Source organism: Sinocyclocheilus grahami, unplaced genomic scaffold (genome assembly GCF_001515645.1).
Source record: "Sinocyclocheilus grahami isolate Dianchi unplaced genomic scaffold, SAMN03320097.WGS_v1.1 scaffold349.1, whole genome shotgun sequence".
In the NCBI taxonomy this organism is placed as follows: domain Eukaryota; kingdom Metazoa; phylum Chordata; class Actinopteri; order Cypriniformes; family Cyprinidae; genus Sinocyclocheilus; species Sinocyclocheilus grahami.
This window is the reverse complement of record NW_015505528.1, coordinates 237,137-253,072: the sequence shown is the minus strand read 5'-3', so window position 1 is coordinate 253,072 and position 15,936 is coordinate 237,137. Positions and strand designations below refer to the sequence as shown.

Below are 15,936 nucleotides of genomic sequence, written 5' to 3'. Positions count from 1 at the left end.
TAAAACGCAAGATATTGGGGTAAAAATGCCCCTGTATGAGTTTTTGTCTCATATTTATATGTTCAGTAAATAAGAAGTTAATATTGTTATATTTTAAACACAATATTATGTTTTTGCTCAGTTTTGCAGAGAACATATTACCTTTAAAGCCACAGCAGAATTGTTTCGCGCCTCCGACCAGCACAGCGTTGTTTGTTTCTGAATGAATCCGCGTTTTGAACGAATCGTGTGAATCAATGATTCAAAGGCCAACTCATAAAGAGAGCCGTTTACTTCATTCTTGAATGAATCAGCCGTTCGAGTGAAGATGTCTCATAAAGACATTTCCCGCCACCTGCTGGCAGATTTAGTTTCTTATTTCGAGTATCATTTAATAAAAAAATAAATAAAAATAAAATTATAATGATAATAATAAAAACATTAAAGGGATAGTTCACCCAAAAAATGTAATTCTGGCATAATTTACTCAAACCTGAATGACTTACTTTCTTTTGTGGAATATAAAAGAAGGTATTTTGAAGACTGTTGGTAACAAAGCTGTTTTGATTACCAATGACTTTCATTGTATGAAAAAAAATACTGCATGTTTCTCAAATCATCTTTTTTTATGTTCCATAGTTTATGATAGGCCGCTGTAGCCTAAATGTTTATGTGTAATACATTTTATGTTGAATCAAATAAAATATTTCTAAAGCTACAATTTGTAATGTCTACTTGATACTTTCTCATTTAACACGAAAATAGCTTTAAATAATCTTTTGTGGCTATTGTCACAGACAAATTTATTTTGCGATTAATTGCGATTAATTCGATTAATTAATCGAAACATCATGTAATTAATTAGATTACAAATTTTAATCGACTGACAGCCCTAAACGTAATATATATAAAATACAAAATTTTTCCCCAATATTGACCATGAACAACCACTTATTTATACCACAGTGCATGATAATGGAATATAAAAGAAGGTATTTTGAAGACTGTTGGTAACAAAGCTGTTTTGATTACCAATGACTTTCATTGTATGAAAAAAAATACTGCATGTTTCTCAAATCATCTTTTTTTATGTTCCATAGTTTATGATAGGCCGCTGTAGCCTAAATGTTTATGTGTAATACATTTTATGTTGAATCAAATAAAATATTTCTAAAGCTACAATTTGTAATGTCTACTTGATACTTTCTCATTTAACACGAAAATAGCTTTAAATAATCTTTTGTGGCTATTTTCACAGACAAATTTATTTTGCGATTAATTGCGATTAATTGCGATTAATTAATCGAAACATCATGTAATTAATTAGATTACAAATTTTAATCGACTGACAGCCCTAAACGTAATATATATAAAATACAAAATTTTTCCCCAATATTGACCATGAACCACCACTTATTTATACCACAGTGCATGATAACTGTTTTACTGAGAGAACTAAATCTGTGCTGCTTCAGAAAAAAACGAAAAAGGAGATGTAGCAGGTTAGTGGGACAGTTAAGTGTTCTGGAATAGTTAGATAGCTTCAGGAATAAAAGCAGGCTTATTAAGATCAATGCACACGTGCTAATGACACATCCATTATAATTTTCAAAGTGCACCAGAGAATGACAGTGTTTGTGTGTGTGTGTGTGTGCTTGAAATGAAGTCACTGACAATGGTCACCGCACAACGAAGAAAGAGGGAAATTCATACCTAATGTAAGCTGTGAAATTCCTAGAAAAACCAAGAGCAGGATGCTCCTTAAATGCCCACTCATTTAAATAAATTATTTCTATTCTATTTAAAGGGGTCATATGACGTTGCTAAAAAGAACTTTATGTTGTGTATTTGGTGTAATGAAATGTGTTTATGCGGTTTAAGGTTAAAAAAACACATTATTTTCCATATAATGTACATTATTGTTTCTCCTCTGTGCCCTGACTTTCTGAAACGCGTTGATTTTTACAAAGCTCATCGTTCTGAAAAAGCGAGGTGTGCTCTGATTGGCCAGCTATCCAGTGCGTTGTGATTGGCTGAATACCTCAAGCGTGTGACGGAAACGTTACGCCCCTCACCATACTGTGATGCCATCTCCCAGCAGGATGAGACTCAGGCTTTGTCCAAATACCCACACTTGCAGTCTTTGCACTTGACCACTTGTTAGAAAACACTCTCTGTCTTTCTGTTGAGTCCAGACAGGTCTTACCCCTCCTTTTTCTCCCTCTCTCATTCTTATATATACAACGCATTCTTTCTGAATCCCTCCTTCTATATCCATCTCTCTCTTGATATTATGTTTTAAATATGTCTTACTTATATGCGAAGTATGCATGCTTAAATGACCACTTGATTACTTAAATGACGTATTTCCTGTATTTGGCTGAAGTCTTCAAGTGGATGTGAAGACCACAAGTGTGTGTCGAACTTTTCATTACCTGATGGGACACACTTATAGTGTTGTAAAAATGCAAGTGTTTACACAGCTTTATTTAAATTTTAATTTGACATACTTTGAAAATCAACTTCTAAATGTCTGTCCAGTAGTCCCTATAACATGACATAATTTTAATTTGTGGTGCTTCTAATTAAATGATAAAAAGCAGTTGCAAATGTTGTACAAAATAAATATCACCACAACTCATCTTTGCACCAATAAAAGTAAAAACACAGTTTTTCTACCAAATTATTTGTAATATCTAATTATTATATTAATATTCAACTTACATTGGAAAGGTTTCCGTGACCTCTCGCGAGATCTCGGCAAAAAGTCTCACCATTTATTTCCAGAACATAATGCATGATGGGATACACTTAGCTTTGAATAGCGCTCTGGATTTAGTATCCATTAAGGGCACTGCACTTTGGCATTTTGAAGACATGGGACAGACTTGCACACTTACTTCCTGTCGCGCGCACGTGCTCTCAAGTGGCCAAGACCGCAAGTGCGGGTATTTGGACAAGGGGTCAGTCCAGCTGCTCTGCTCGTGCACATCCCATCATCGGTTCTCTTTTAGCAGTTCAGTCAATGTACTGTTAGGAGTAACTGAATAACTCGGGATATTGGTTTATTTCGCATCAGAGGGAGTGCCAGGCACGTTTATAAATGGAATAATTTAAGTAATTTGTGGATTAGTGTGTACTGGAGACGCGAACAGTTTCAAACGATTCAGTTCGATTTGGTGAACTGGTTCGACCGGTTCACTAAGAAGATCCGGTTAAATAGAACAATTCATTCGCGATCCGGACATCACTAGACGAGACAAAACCAATAAAACCCATTACAAACAAGGCATTTGATGCATCCAGTGGGGACATAATTACTGATTATAATGACTTATACTGTCTTTTTGCGTTGCGTTGCATATCGCGCTGCGTAAACATTAAACCATGTCTGCATTTGTGATCAGAGAATCAACAAACAACAAGCGCTACTCTACACTGCTCAAAACTCACGTATGAATCATCATTGGCAAATGATTTAAATATAAAAAACGTATTTACAGGCTGTGAGTCAGAAGCTTACAGATCTTCTTTATGCACCAAGAGCTTGTAACACTCCAAAGAGAAAGAAAAAATTTAAAACGCATCATATGACCCCTTTAAATTATTACATGTCTTGTAATTCTAATGAACATAATGCTAACAACTCTCAAACCAAGCATGACATTAAACAGAGAGCTGTATTTACCTTCATCTTCAGACACATCCAAGATCTCATCAACAGTCTCAGGGAAACTCATGCGATGCTTCTCTGTGGTGGTCTTAAAGGAAAATGTTCATTACAACACATGACTTTCTACATAGTCTTTTTTATTTATTTTACAGTAGCCATTGTATGAGATTAATTTTGTGAAAGCTGCAACTCACCATGGTAACTGTCTCTTCAGTGACCAGTTTGAGCACATCAATGACTGAGATGTATCCAAGGCGCTTCGCGATGGCAAGAGCTGACGTGCCATTCTGTAGGAAACGGAAATGTTTTTGTGTGCATTTGTCAGCATCCAACATATTTTAAAATGATGGTGATCAGTTAAAAGATGTTGGGCTCTTACAGACGTAATTTCACTTGGTTGTGCTCCATGTTTCAGGAGAAGCGTCACAATGTCGGTATGGCCCTGCTGAGCAGCCTGATGTAGCGGCGTATATCCCATCTAACAGTCCCAAAAAGAGGACAGACTCACAGTCAGATTTCATAAGAAAGAAAAATCTCTTCTCTTGCTCCTCAAATGTGTCTCCTCCAGAGTTTCAGATCCCAATATTGTCTTATTGTCTTATCGAAAATAAACAAATTGATTCTACTCTTATTCCAAGGAATAGCAATTCAAGGAAGAACATCTACAGTAATTTGAAAAATGAAACAAAGCTGAAGAAAGCAAAACCAATCTTTCATTTACCCTGGTCTTGCAGTTTACATTGGCCTGTTGCTGTAAGAGGAACTTAACCATCTTGATATTGCCATAATGACAAGCCACATGAAGTGGAGTGTAACCCATCTGAAGAGAAATCAACAATGAGTATTATTATCAATATTAATGTGAATCATTATGTACACTCTGTAGAAAAAACATTGTATTTCACTGTAAGAGATGCAAGTTTTTACCCGTGTGGCAGCGTAGACAGACGCTCCATGTTTCACTAGTATTTCAGCAATGCCAACATGACCCTCCTGAGCCACGAGGTGAAGAGGAGTCAGACCACTCTGAGGAGAGACAAGAGACGTGTGTCAATATATGGACAGAAAGCAAGATCTTGCATGCTATTCACAATGCTTGCATGTGTGTTTATAATGTTGAGAGAGGTTCAGCTTGAAAAGAGGTGTGCATGTTTGTTCACATTAACTAATGCAAAAATTAAGCTATTAATGTTAAGAAAGACATTAATATATGTAAAAGTTAATAATAACAAATATTAACAATTTTATTGTTAGTGTGTGGTAGATAATGCAAAAATGCATTAGTATATTTACAAATTAACATTAAATACTGTTATGTGAAGATCTTGCTCATTAATGTTAACAAATGCATGAACTAATGTTAACAAATACAATTGTGTGAGTTACCATGATATCATTGCAATATTTGCATACTGATGTGCGATGTTCTTGCATGTATTTTTAAAATTAATTGCCATTTTCTTTTTTTAAGCTATCTTAGATAGGGGCAAATTTTACAATCTGACACAGAATCAGAAAAACCATCCTTCAAAAACTAAGAGCAGCAAATTAAGCCATTTCATTTTGCCTTTCATTTATCAGTGGGCAGTGCATGAATCACTAAATAAGGTACAAAAGTGTTCAGAACCAGTGTCAGCTTTTGTTTCCTTTTCTCTGAGAGTGTACCTTACTTTGTACATCAAGCTCTTTTATCTCAAATGATCAAGTAAAAATGTGAATCTTATGATTTGACTCCTATAACATCTTTTTGCTGCCATTCAAATACTCGCTTTCAAGGAAATGTAAATTTGCTTTGTTTCTGCTCTTTTCATCAATGCAATTGCTTTTGGAAGGGGGATAACTTTGGTTTAAAAAAAAAAAAGAATGCAAAAATTGAAGTACAGTAATCTTACCTTATTTCCCAGATTTACATTGGCCTGCTTTGAGATAAGCAGCAACACCATATCTGGTTGGCCCTCTTGGGAGGCTAGGTGTAACGGTGTGACCCCTTGCAATGACTCAGCATTGGCAGAAGCTCCATGCTGCAGTAAACTGCTCGCTACCTCCACCTGGTTCTGTTTGGAAGCAATGTGGAGCGGAGTGTAGCCATTCTGAGGAGAGAAAAAAATGAGCAAGTTAACAGGTTAATGCACTTTGTGGCTAGAAAAAATACCTCAAAATAATGATTAAGACTGAGAGTGTTTTCAGTGTGTTAAGCAGGGCGATAAATAGTGTCATACCCAAGCGGCACTGTGTGGTGATCCGCCTTTGCTGAGCAAAAGATTGACCACATCGAAGTTGTTATGATGGACAGCCACGTGCAACGGTGTGAGTCCAATCTATAAAGGAGAAGACGTCTTACTTCACTACCATCAATAGTATCAAATGAAAATGCAATAGATACAGTATGAATGATAAAACAATACTACACCATTTGTATAAAAAGAACCATTTAATTGTATTAAATGTGCCCCTGTATTGTACTTCAAATTATAAAAGTAAATTTAAAAAACATACTTGCAGATAATATAATATTAATGAAATAAGTGTAATTACAGAGATACTTTCATGACGATGTTTCTTAACACACTTAAGTACACTTTAGAAAGAAAACGCTGTAATTTTAAGGTAAGTTTTAATGATCTTTTGTTGTGCTTTAAAGAAGTACACTTATTTTGATGTATTGACTAACACACTAAAGCAGATGTAAAGTATTGATTAAAATTTGAACTGTATTGTGTTAATATTACATTAATATATTTTAAATGTACTAATTTGCAATTTCATTATTACATTTTATATTTATATTATATTTGTATTTTTACATTTTATAATTATATTTAGTCATATTTAATATATACTAATATACTAATAATAATATAATAGTAATATTTAATACATTAAAGCATATTTTAATGTACCATAAATGCTTGTCAGTACATTCATCAGTACACTTTACCTTAATTTAAAAGACAATAGAAGTAATTACTAAATTGCATATAAATACGTACTTAAAGGGTTTAAAAAGCACTCGGCTGAACAAAAGGTCAGCTAACTGCATGTAACATAAATTTAAACTTTAATACATTTTCTTTTTATTGCAATTAACATTCAATTAAGTGTCTAAAAACATTACATTAATTTCACTCTTAAGTACATTATTTCCATATTAAGTACTACTCTTTTTAAAAGTATGCTAAAGTGTACTTTTTCACAAGGGTGGTGATGGATCATTCTAGACATTTTAAAATGATTGGTTTCAAAATCAACCAACAGCCTCGTCAATGGACAGAGATAGAACTAATATTCTTAAATCGGTATGTTACACGTTCAAATGTAATTAGATTATATTTGCTGACTTCATTTTAATTACTTGGTTGTGTCTGTTTACTCATTTGGTCAACCACTAATGCTAATAGCGTCTCATCAGACAGAATAACATTCTATAAATACATATAAACACATGCATGCGTGCAGCTGATTCATACTTTTCCTGCAGCGTCTGGGTTGGCTCCTCTCTCTAAAAGCAGCACTGCTACATCCACCTTCCCGTATTTGGCTGCTACATGAAGGGGAGTGAAGCCTTTCTGCATGGCACCAATCAAACAGCATTACGGTTTCAAGAGAGAGTTTCAACAATTTTAATACAATAAGCAGGTGATCTTGGCTTTGGGCAGCACTGTACCTTGGTCATTTTGGTGAGCTGGGCGTTCATGTCCAGTAGGATGCTGGCAGTTTGTGCATGTCCCTCACGGGAAGCGATGTGCAGTGAAGTGTGTCCTGCTGTTGTGGTGGAGTTGGGGTTTGCCTTGTGCTCCAACAGCAGCTTCACCATCTCGTTGTGGCCCATGCGGGCGGCACAGTGTAGCGGCGTCTGGTCATCCTGATGGAAGTACAGCTTGATATCACATTTTCGATAAGTGATGCATTTTAAACAAATAACAGTGACACTGAAACAAATGATACTTTGGACCAACTTAAAAAAAAAAAAAGACAGCCAATTTTTTTTTTCTCACATTATATTTAATTTGGTTTAAACCTTGAAGTTTTGATTTAATAGGTACCGTGTTGCCTTCAGGCAACACAGCCTATTTTTATTTTTTTAAATAAAACGAGACACCCATTTAATTGAACAGCGCTATTTCAGGGAAGGAGAAGTCAAATACTAATAAATGAAAATACAAAAAAGTGGTCACATGATCCACAGGGGTTCATTTTGTTTCCACTTTCAGGACATGTGCATATGTCACATGACTCCATATTTTTTCCAATGAAAAGTGCTTTTTTAAAATCAATTTTCATACACATAATTGCCTACAAAAACCGGAGTCATCTTCATTGGAAAGTAAAGAAGTATCTTCAAAAACTTTACATGATATATGATCAAATGTATCAGGAAATTACAAAAAAAAAACATGGCCTTAGGGCAACATTGTACCGTAATGGAATCGCATAAGGCCATGCATGCATTCTAGGTTAGAATACAAGTATATGATATTTATAAGGAAAAGGGTTAAGATTATCTGAATGCTTTTGTATTTGTGCGTGATTTTGTAATGCATTTGTAAGAATAGTATTTCACATACTAAATCACATATTATAATTTTTCTGTTGAGAGGAATTGCTTTCACAAGCAATGAGGGGTCATTAGTGAAGAAAGAAATTTTACATGCATGTGATTGTGTGTGTGTATGTGCATGCTTGTAAGGATAAGGTGCATATTAGGATAAGGTTATGATGATTTTTCATTTTTTACTTTATAACAGATATGATAGTTTGGTCATATTTGGAATTCACGGTGGTACAATGTTGCCTGAGAGCAACAGCTGGATATGAAATGTTACTTTTTATTAAATATGAGATGTCAAATTCATTAAAAACTAAATAAAGCTGTTTGTTCAAGTGTTTGGTTAAATAAATTGATGTTTTCAGTAAATATATTCCTTCTTTTGGCATAAAAATGTCAAATGTTTCAATTTTTCCGTTGTGGTACAATGTTGCCTTGAGCCTACAAACTTTAAAAAAATAAATAATTATGAAAATGTTTATTGATATTGTTATAGTGTCCAATTTTAAGCAGGAAAAACATCATAAATAATTTTTTCTCATTGATATCATATTGCATACCATAGTGGTTTAATCAAAAATATTTACTTTCCTAAAGACAAAAACATTCGTATAAACTTAAATTCATACAGAATATGCTATATGGTCTTTATTTATTATAAAGAAATATATATATAGATATATTTTCTTTAGTGATAAGTCAAAATGTTACTTAATATAGATCAGTGCAATAGTTTTGGGCTTTTTACAACTTAATTTCACGATAAACTAAAGCTAACTTATAGCTATAATATGAAAATAGAATTTACACTGAAGGTAAAAGTAAAAACAAAAAAGGTTTACTTACTATAAATAAAGAAGAAAACTTATAAAGCTCTTAATATTTGTTGTGATGTCTTTTTAAATCATGCATCATATTTTCTGTTATGTACGGAGAAAGAGAAGAATACAACACAATAATTTCTATGTTCAGTAAAGCTAGTCAGTGTGTGTTTTGCACATCAACACCATGGTGTCAACTGAAAATACTATTTAAACAAAATTGTTTCTTTTATTTTGTTCTATGGGGAGTGATATTTGCTTTTAGACATTTGAACAATAACAGGTTTAAAATAGAAACCATGATTTTCAAATAGACTAAAATTAAAATGCACTTTAAATAAATAACTGTGTACTGTGTACTATTATTATTTAAACAGCATTGTTTTTCTCATTTTGCTTGGCTAAGCTTTAATTAAACCCCATTTATACAGTAAAAACAAACCAACATTTGATTAAATGTCAAACTAAAATACAAATACAAAATATATATATATAAAACCATTAAATGAAATGCACCTTGGCTTTGGCGTCCACTGGAGCTGCATTCTGCAACAGGAACTCAGCAACTTCACAGTGACCAGCTCGAGATGCCATGTGCAGAGGTGTTTCAACTTTCTACAAATTCGCATTAACATACAGGTACGTGATCACATACAGTAAGATTACAGTACAAGCACAGCTTGCAGCCAAAACATATATTCAATCAGAAATAAAAGAAAATGTTGCTTTCAAAATGTGAAATTCAATGTTTATGTGGCCTCATTGTGACATACTTCAGTGTGCACCTTTAACTGTTGATATTACTTACCACATTTGAGACATGTGGTGAAGCTCCTTTTTGCATCAGTATCTTCACTATATTCAGATGACCCATGAAGGAGGACACATGCAGTGGGGTCAGTCCAGACTGTTAAACAGAAAGCAAACAGACACAGAGAACTGAACATGTCACAGCTTGTTCACATAGATCTCTATACTAGACCTTGCTCAAATTAAAAAGTAAATGCAACTTAAGGGAATATTTCACCCCAAAAAAGAGCATTTGCTAAATCTTGTGGATTACTTATTGACATCTTTATCAGCTGTTTGGACTCTCTTCCTGACGGCACCCATTCCCTGAAATGGATCCATTGGTAATGAGTACATGATAGAATGCTACACTTCTCCAAATCTGTTCCCATGAAGAAACAAACTCATCTGCATCTTTTCATTTTAAAGTGAACTATTCCATTTAAATGTGTGTTTTTTATTGTTCTTGAATTGAAATGCAATCATAAATGACCACTGTATCTGTTTTATGTTTTGGGCCACTTTTGATCCTTGTTTTTTGTCTTAATTTATTTTATACTGTGAAATGATCCTGTTGCTCACCTCGGTTACAGCCTCCAGGGATGCAGAATGCTTTAACAGTAGGTCCATTACACGGATGTGGTTCTTCTTACAGGCAATATGGAGTGGCGTGAAGCCATTCTAAGCATGTCATGAGATATTTATATGTAAGCGAACAGCTTCTAGATATTTCAAAACAACAATATTATCATGTACATTAGTTGTGCCATGTGTGTCTTTTCAATGTGTACTAACCAAAGCACGGGTGTTTGGCTTGGCTCCTTTATCCAGGAGCACCTTGGCCATGCGATGATGTCCACAGTGTGCTGCCACATGCAGTGGGGTCAGGTGGTCTAGGGTGATGTCATCAATCTCGGCATTGTACTGTAATAGCTGTCTGATACAGTCCAAATGATCGCCCTGGGCTGCCATATGTATTGGAGAAAGGCCATTCTGTACAGTGAACATATGGGAACATTTAGAGCTGCCAATGGTATTTTCTTTCAAATTTATGCCAATCAGATAGGGTTTTTTCATTCGTATTACTTGTTCTGTCTTACATAACTTTTTTTGAAAGTTGAATATTACTACTTCATTTAAGATTTCTGCATTATTTTATTTGAATTACATGTAAAATATCCATCCATTTAGATCATTCAGTTTAACATAAGCAAACTAATAACTTAATGCAATGCATATTTGGCAATAAAACAGAAAGGAGACAGGTCAGAATTACACAATAACTGAATATTGATTGTCCCACAGCTAGCAATATTTTAACCACCTTCATACTTTTCTAACTATATAAATGTAGTTGTTTTTGCAATAAACACATTTCCACTCATTCAAGTAAATTGAAAAAAAAAATGCATTTTGAAAATATGATTATTAATATTAAACCATTTCTTACCTGTTTCATTAAAGCACATTTTGACTATAAACTGACAAATATGCATCACATTGAATTTTTTTTAATTTTGTTTAGGTTAAAACTGTGTAGTCCAAATAGATGGATATTTTATATGCACTTCAAATACATAAATCTTAAATTTAGGCCTAAATATTTTTTAAATGGATTTTTAAAGTTGTTTTTAAATAATGCATTTTATTACATTTGCACTGTTGACAGTTTATTGGGAACCACAGTGTCAATAATAATTACAGTCAATTTAAATCTTATTGTCAGAACATAATATTCAGTCAAGATATGTAACTCTTTCCAACTTTTTTTTCTTATTTGAAGCATTGCTTTTTATAAAATAAAACGCAATAAAAAATGTCAGGTTTATAGAGAAATTCTTACAAAATAAAAGCCTCATAAGAACAATAGCTTAAACTTTATGTAGGCCTAATTGACCCACATGAACCAAATCACAGAGGTTAATACAAAAGTTGGTGAGTTGTTGAGGATCTTTCTTTCTTTCTTTATTGTGGCTATATGTAATTTGGGTGTATGCCTACTTTGGTCTTGGCCTGTATTGGGGTTCCTTGGTCCAGAAGGATCTCGATTATTCTAACATGGCCATTTCTGGCAGCACAGTGAAGAGGAGTCAACTCATCCTGTGATAAAAATGAAAGAACAACAAACGTGTATACAAATTCTCTGTCATTAAAGTTGAGAATTGTGGCTTTAAAACATACTTTTGTCTTGGCATCAATCTTCGCTCCTCGGTCCAGCAGAAGTCTGACCATGATAACATTTCCTCTCCTGGATGCAATATGTAGAGGTGTGATCCCATTCTGAAAGAAGGCCACACTAGTTTGTATTTAACTGTAAACAGGCAAAGGTTCAGTGTAGAAATATTTAAAAGACAGACCTTGGGCATGAAGTTCACATCAGCTCCTCTGTTTAGAAGTAGTTGGGCAACATTCAGGTTTTCATAGTGGGCTGCGATATGGAGTGGTGTGAAGCCTGTCTGCAGAGGATCATGGGAAACTGAGTTAGTAACTAGCACACTTTTCCTTGTAAAATACAGTTGTTCCTCTGATTGCTTTATCATTGCAAAAATCCATCAACTGTATGCACTACTGTTCAAAAGTTTGCTCATGTTTTTGAAAAGAGTTTCTGCTCACCGAGACTGCATTTATTTGATTAAAAATACAATAAAAACAATAATATTATGAAATATTATGACCATTTGGAATAGCTGCTTTCTATTTCAATATATTTAAAATGTAATTTATTCCTGTGACACAAAGTGTGACATTACTCTTGTTACATGATCCTTCAGAAATCATTCTGATATGCTAATCTGCTGCACACAAAAAAAATGAAATCATGAAATGCTGAAAACAGTTGTGCTGCATCATATTATTTGTGGAAACTGGGATCGGGATTTTTTGATGAACAGAAATTTCAAAAGAACATAATTAATTTGAAATAGAAACCTTTTGCCTTTTACTGTTACCTTTTACTGTTACTTTTGATCAATTTAAAGCAACTGTATGTAATTTTTTTTTTTTTACCTTGAGTATGTAAGTTTGTTGAGTGGGAACGAAATAGAGTGGTGGAACTATGATGTTACTTTGTAGGCAAAAACCCGGAAGCGAGTTAGCATTTTAGCACTTTGTGTTCCATCGTCCCAGAGTCAATAGGTTTTTTGAATTGGAGTTTGATTAAATCCCCTAAAATAAGGTCCCTGGTTCACACAAGCTCAAGATACTTTCACATTTTATTCTACAACATAAAACACACCAGTTACACCCCACTCGTGATTTTTTTAAACTGTTACGTTTCTTAAAAATGACGGTTGCTAACAAGTTGCTAAATGGGACTACAGGCGCCATTAAACGCCATCACACTGAACAGTTTATCAATTTACAGTATTTTCCAATTTTTACTATAATTTATAGTACAAGTAATTGTAGAATGACCAATTAATAGTTTCCAGCATTTTATGTTCGACAATTTTTTGGTTTGCTTTCCCCCAAAATGCAACACAAGTTTTGGGATGTATGATGCTCGTTTTATCGCTATCTTACTGATACGGAGACTCTGGGTTCGTACCATAAGGTAAACTCATATGATTATTCCATGTAAACACCACATTTACTGGCTTAGTCACAGTGAAAGTGAAACTTTAATGATGCATAATGCTTAAAGCCACGTTAAAATTAAATGTTTACGGCCACATGAAGCAGTTAGAAAGCATATATTGAGGATTTTCTAGAAGCAAGGATAAAATAACATTTTGTGTACCCACCCTAACAAAACGATAGCTGAAATGTGGTACTTTGCTCATTAAAATAAGTTTAATCTTACCATATCCAAAATCTTGCTCGTTCTGCTGTTATTTAAATGCACTAGCATTTTATTGAATAGTGCGTGGAGACATGTTTTTAATTAAAATATTCATATTAATCATTTATTGACTTTTAATAGGCCTACACCTTATTTCGAAATGTACTTTCATATGTCCTTTAGTTATGACTATTTCATTTATTCACTATACTATTTATTACTAATATCTCACTTCAGTTTTAGTTTGGCTCTAGCTTTTTATTTATTCATATTTATATGAAAAGGTTCATGTAGCATGGATTACAATTCATATACAGTGTAAATCCTTTTCACTGAACATGTTAAAAATAAGTTTGAAAAAGTTGTCAGAAGCACGGTGGTGGTGACGTTGAAGGCGAGCGACCGTGGTGGTGTAGTTGGTTTATAGCCTAAGTTTAGCTTTTAAGTTCAGGCACTTTTATTTAGGCTTCAAAAAGAACATAAAGGTTATATTATTTTGTGAAGATTATCTTGCTGGAAAAAACGTGTAAGCTTCACGAACTATGGTTGAACACAGAGCTTATTTTTTTGCGATAATATATGCGCTGCTTTGTGTTCAGTCGTTACCAAGGACACCACTTTGTTTCTGCAGTTAAATGCCTCCTGCTGACTAATGATGGAAATTGACCAAATTTGAAAATTGACGCTGCAAACACGCAGGGTTGTAAATGTGAACAGGTGGAATTTATAGTACAAGTAATTGTAGAATGACCAATTAATAGTTTCCAGCATTTTATGTTCGACAATTTTTTGGTTTGCTTTCCCCCAAAATGCAACACAAGTTTTGGGATGTATGATGCTCGTTTTATCGCTATCTTACTGATACGGAGACTCTGGGTTCGTACCATAAGGTAAACTCATATGATTATTCCATGTAAACACCACATTTACTGGCTTAGTCACAGTGAAAGTGAAACTTTAATGATGCATAATGCTTAAAGCCACGTTAAAATTAAATGTTTACGGCCACATGAAGCAGTTAGAAAGCATATATTGAGGATTTTCTAGAAGCAAGGATAAAATAACATTTTGTGTACCCACCCTAACAAAACGATAGCTGAAATGTGGTACTTTGCTCATTAAAATAAGTTTAATCTTACCATATCCAAAATCTTGCTCGTTCTGCTGTTATTTAAATGCACTAGCATTTTATTGAATAGTGCGTGGAGACATGTTTTTAATTAAAATATTCATATTAATCATTTATTGACTTTTAATAGGCCTACACCTTATTTCGAAATGTACTTTCATATGTCCTTTAGTTATGACTATTTCATTTATTCACTATACTATTTATTACTAATATCTCACTTCAGTTTTAGTTTGGCTCTAGCTTTTTATTTATTCATATTTATATGAAAAGGTTCATGTAGCATGGATTACAATTCATATACAGTGTAAATCCTTTTCACTGAACATGTTAAAAATAAGTTTGAAAAAGTTGTCAGAAGCACGGTGGTGGTGACGTTGAAGGCGAGCGACCGTGGTGGTGTAGTTGGTTTATAGCCTAAGTTTAGCTTTTAAGTTCAGGCACTTTTATTTAGGCTTCAAAATTCATAAAGGTTATATTATTTTGTGAAGATTATCTTGCTGGAAAAAACGTGTAAGCTTCACGAACTATGGTTGAACACAGAGCTTATTTTTTTGCGATAATATATGCGCTGCTTTGTGTTCAGTCGTTACCAAGGACACCACTTTGTTTCTGCAGTTAAATGCCTCCTGCTGACTAATGATGGAAATTGACCAAATTTGAAAATTGACGCTGCAAACACGCAGGGTTGTAAATGTGAACAGGTGGATCGACAAGAAGATAATGCATTATAAAAATCTAAACAATTAAGACACACATTACATTTATAATGTTATTTAATTAATGTAATAATTGATTAATAATAATAGTTTAAATTAATATAATAATTGATACAACTCATCCATTTTCTTAAAAAACTATAAAATTTTTGTTTTGTGAAAACTTGTAAGTCATGCTTTTTACAGTCATTTTACAGTTGAATATGTTACCATAGTCATTGTCCTACTGTGCTCATATGATATTTTATTTGTGCAGGTCTTAAAAAATATCTTAAGACTTACATTTGAGTTTAAAAATCCTGCAGATACTGAGTTTAAGATGACTTAAGGGAGCTGTTTTGGTCCCTTAAATTTATTAAGGTGAAATGGATACTAAGGACTTTGTAGCAACGCTTAAGGGAACACTTCGATAATTAAGGGGAATAATTAATGACAGCCTTAAGGTTCCTTAAGTTGACCCTTAGGATTTTTCTTGCAACCCAAGTTATACCTTATGACT

The 15,936-nt window shown here is 33.7% G+C and overlaps 1 protein-coding gene across 1 annotated transcript in view; it reads right to left on the bottom strand.

The window, feature by feature from the left end:
* The window catches only part of ank1a (ankyrin 1, erythrocytic a), an 84,822-nt gene that overhangs the window by 55,692 nt on the left and 13,194 nt on the right, over nucleotides 1-15,936 (bottom strand). The window contains exons 7-22 of the mRNA XM_016229209.1: nucleotides 12,166-12,264; nucleotides 11,990-12,088; nucleotides 11,810-11,908; nucleotides 10,604-10,801; nucleotides 10,391-10,489; nucleotides 9,828-9,926; nucleotides 9,536-9,634; nucleotides 7,317-7,514; nucleotides 7,120-7,218; nucleotides 5,872-5,970; nucleotides 5,545-5,742; nucleotides 4,580-4,678; nucleotides 4,374-4,472; nucleotides 4,032-4,130; nucleotides 3,847-3,939; nucleotides 3,668-3,740 (exon numbers count right to left, since the gene is read on the bottom strand). Of these exons, the coding sequence (XP_016084695.1) occupies nucleotides 3,668-3,740; nucleotides 3,847-3,939; nucleotides 4,032-4,130; nucleotides 4,374-4,472; nucleotides 4,580-4,678; nucleotides 5,545-5,742; nucleotides 5,872-5,970; nucleotides 7,120-7,218; nucleotides 7,317-7,514; nucleotides 9,536-9,634; nucleotides 9,828-9,926; nucleotides 10,391-10,489; nucleotides 10,604-10,801; nucleotides 11,810-11,908; nucleotides 11,990-12,088; nucleotides 12,166-12,264 (1,849 nt within the window). The remainder of the gene's footprint in view (nucleotides 1-3,667; nucleotides 3,741-3,846; nucleotides 3,940-4,031; nucleotides 4,131-4,373; nucleotides 4,473-4,579; nucleotides 4,679-5,544; nucleotides 5,743-5,871; nucleotides 5,971-7,119; nucleotides 7,219-7,316; nucleotides 7,515-9,535; nucleotides 9,635-9,827; nucleotides 9,927-10,390; nucleotides 10,490-10,603; nucleotides 10,802-11,809; nucleotides 11,909-11,989; nucleotides 12,089-12,165; nucleotides 12,265-15,936) is intronic.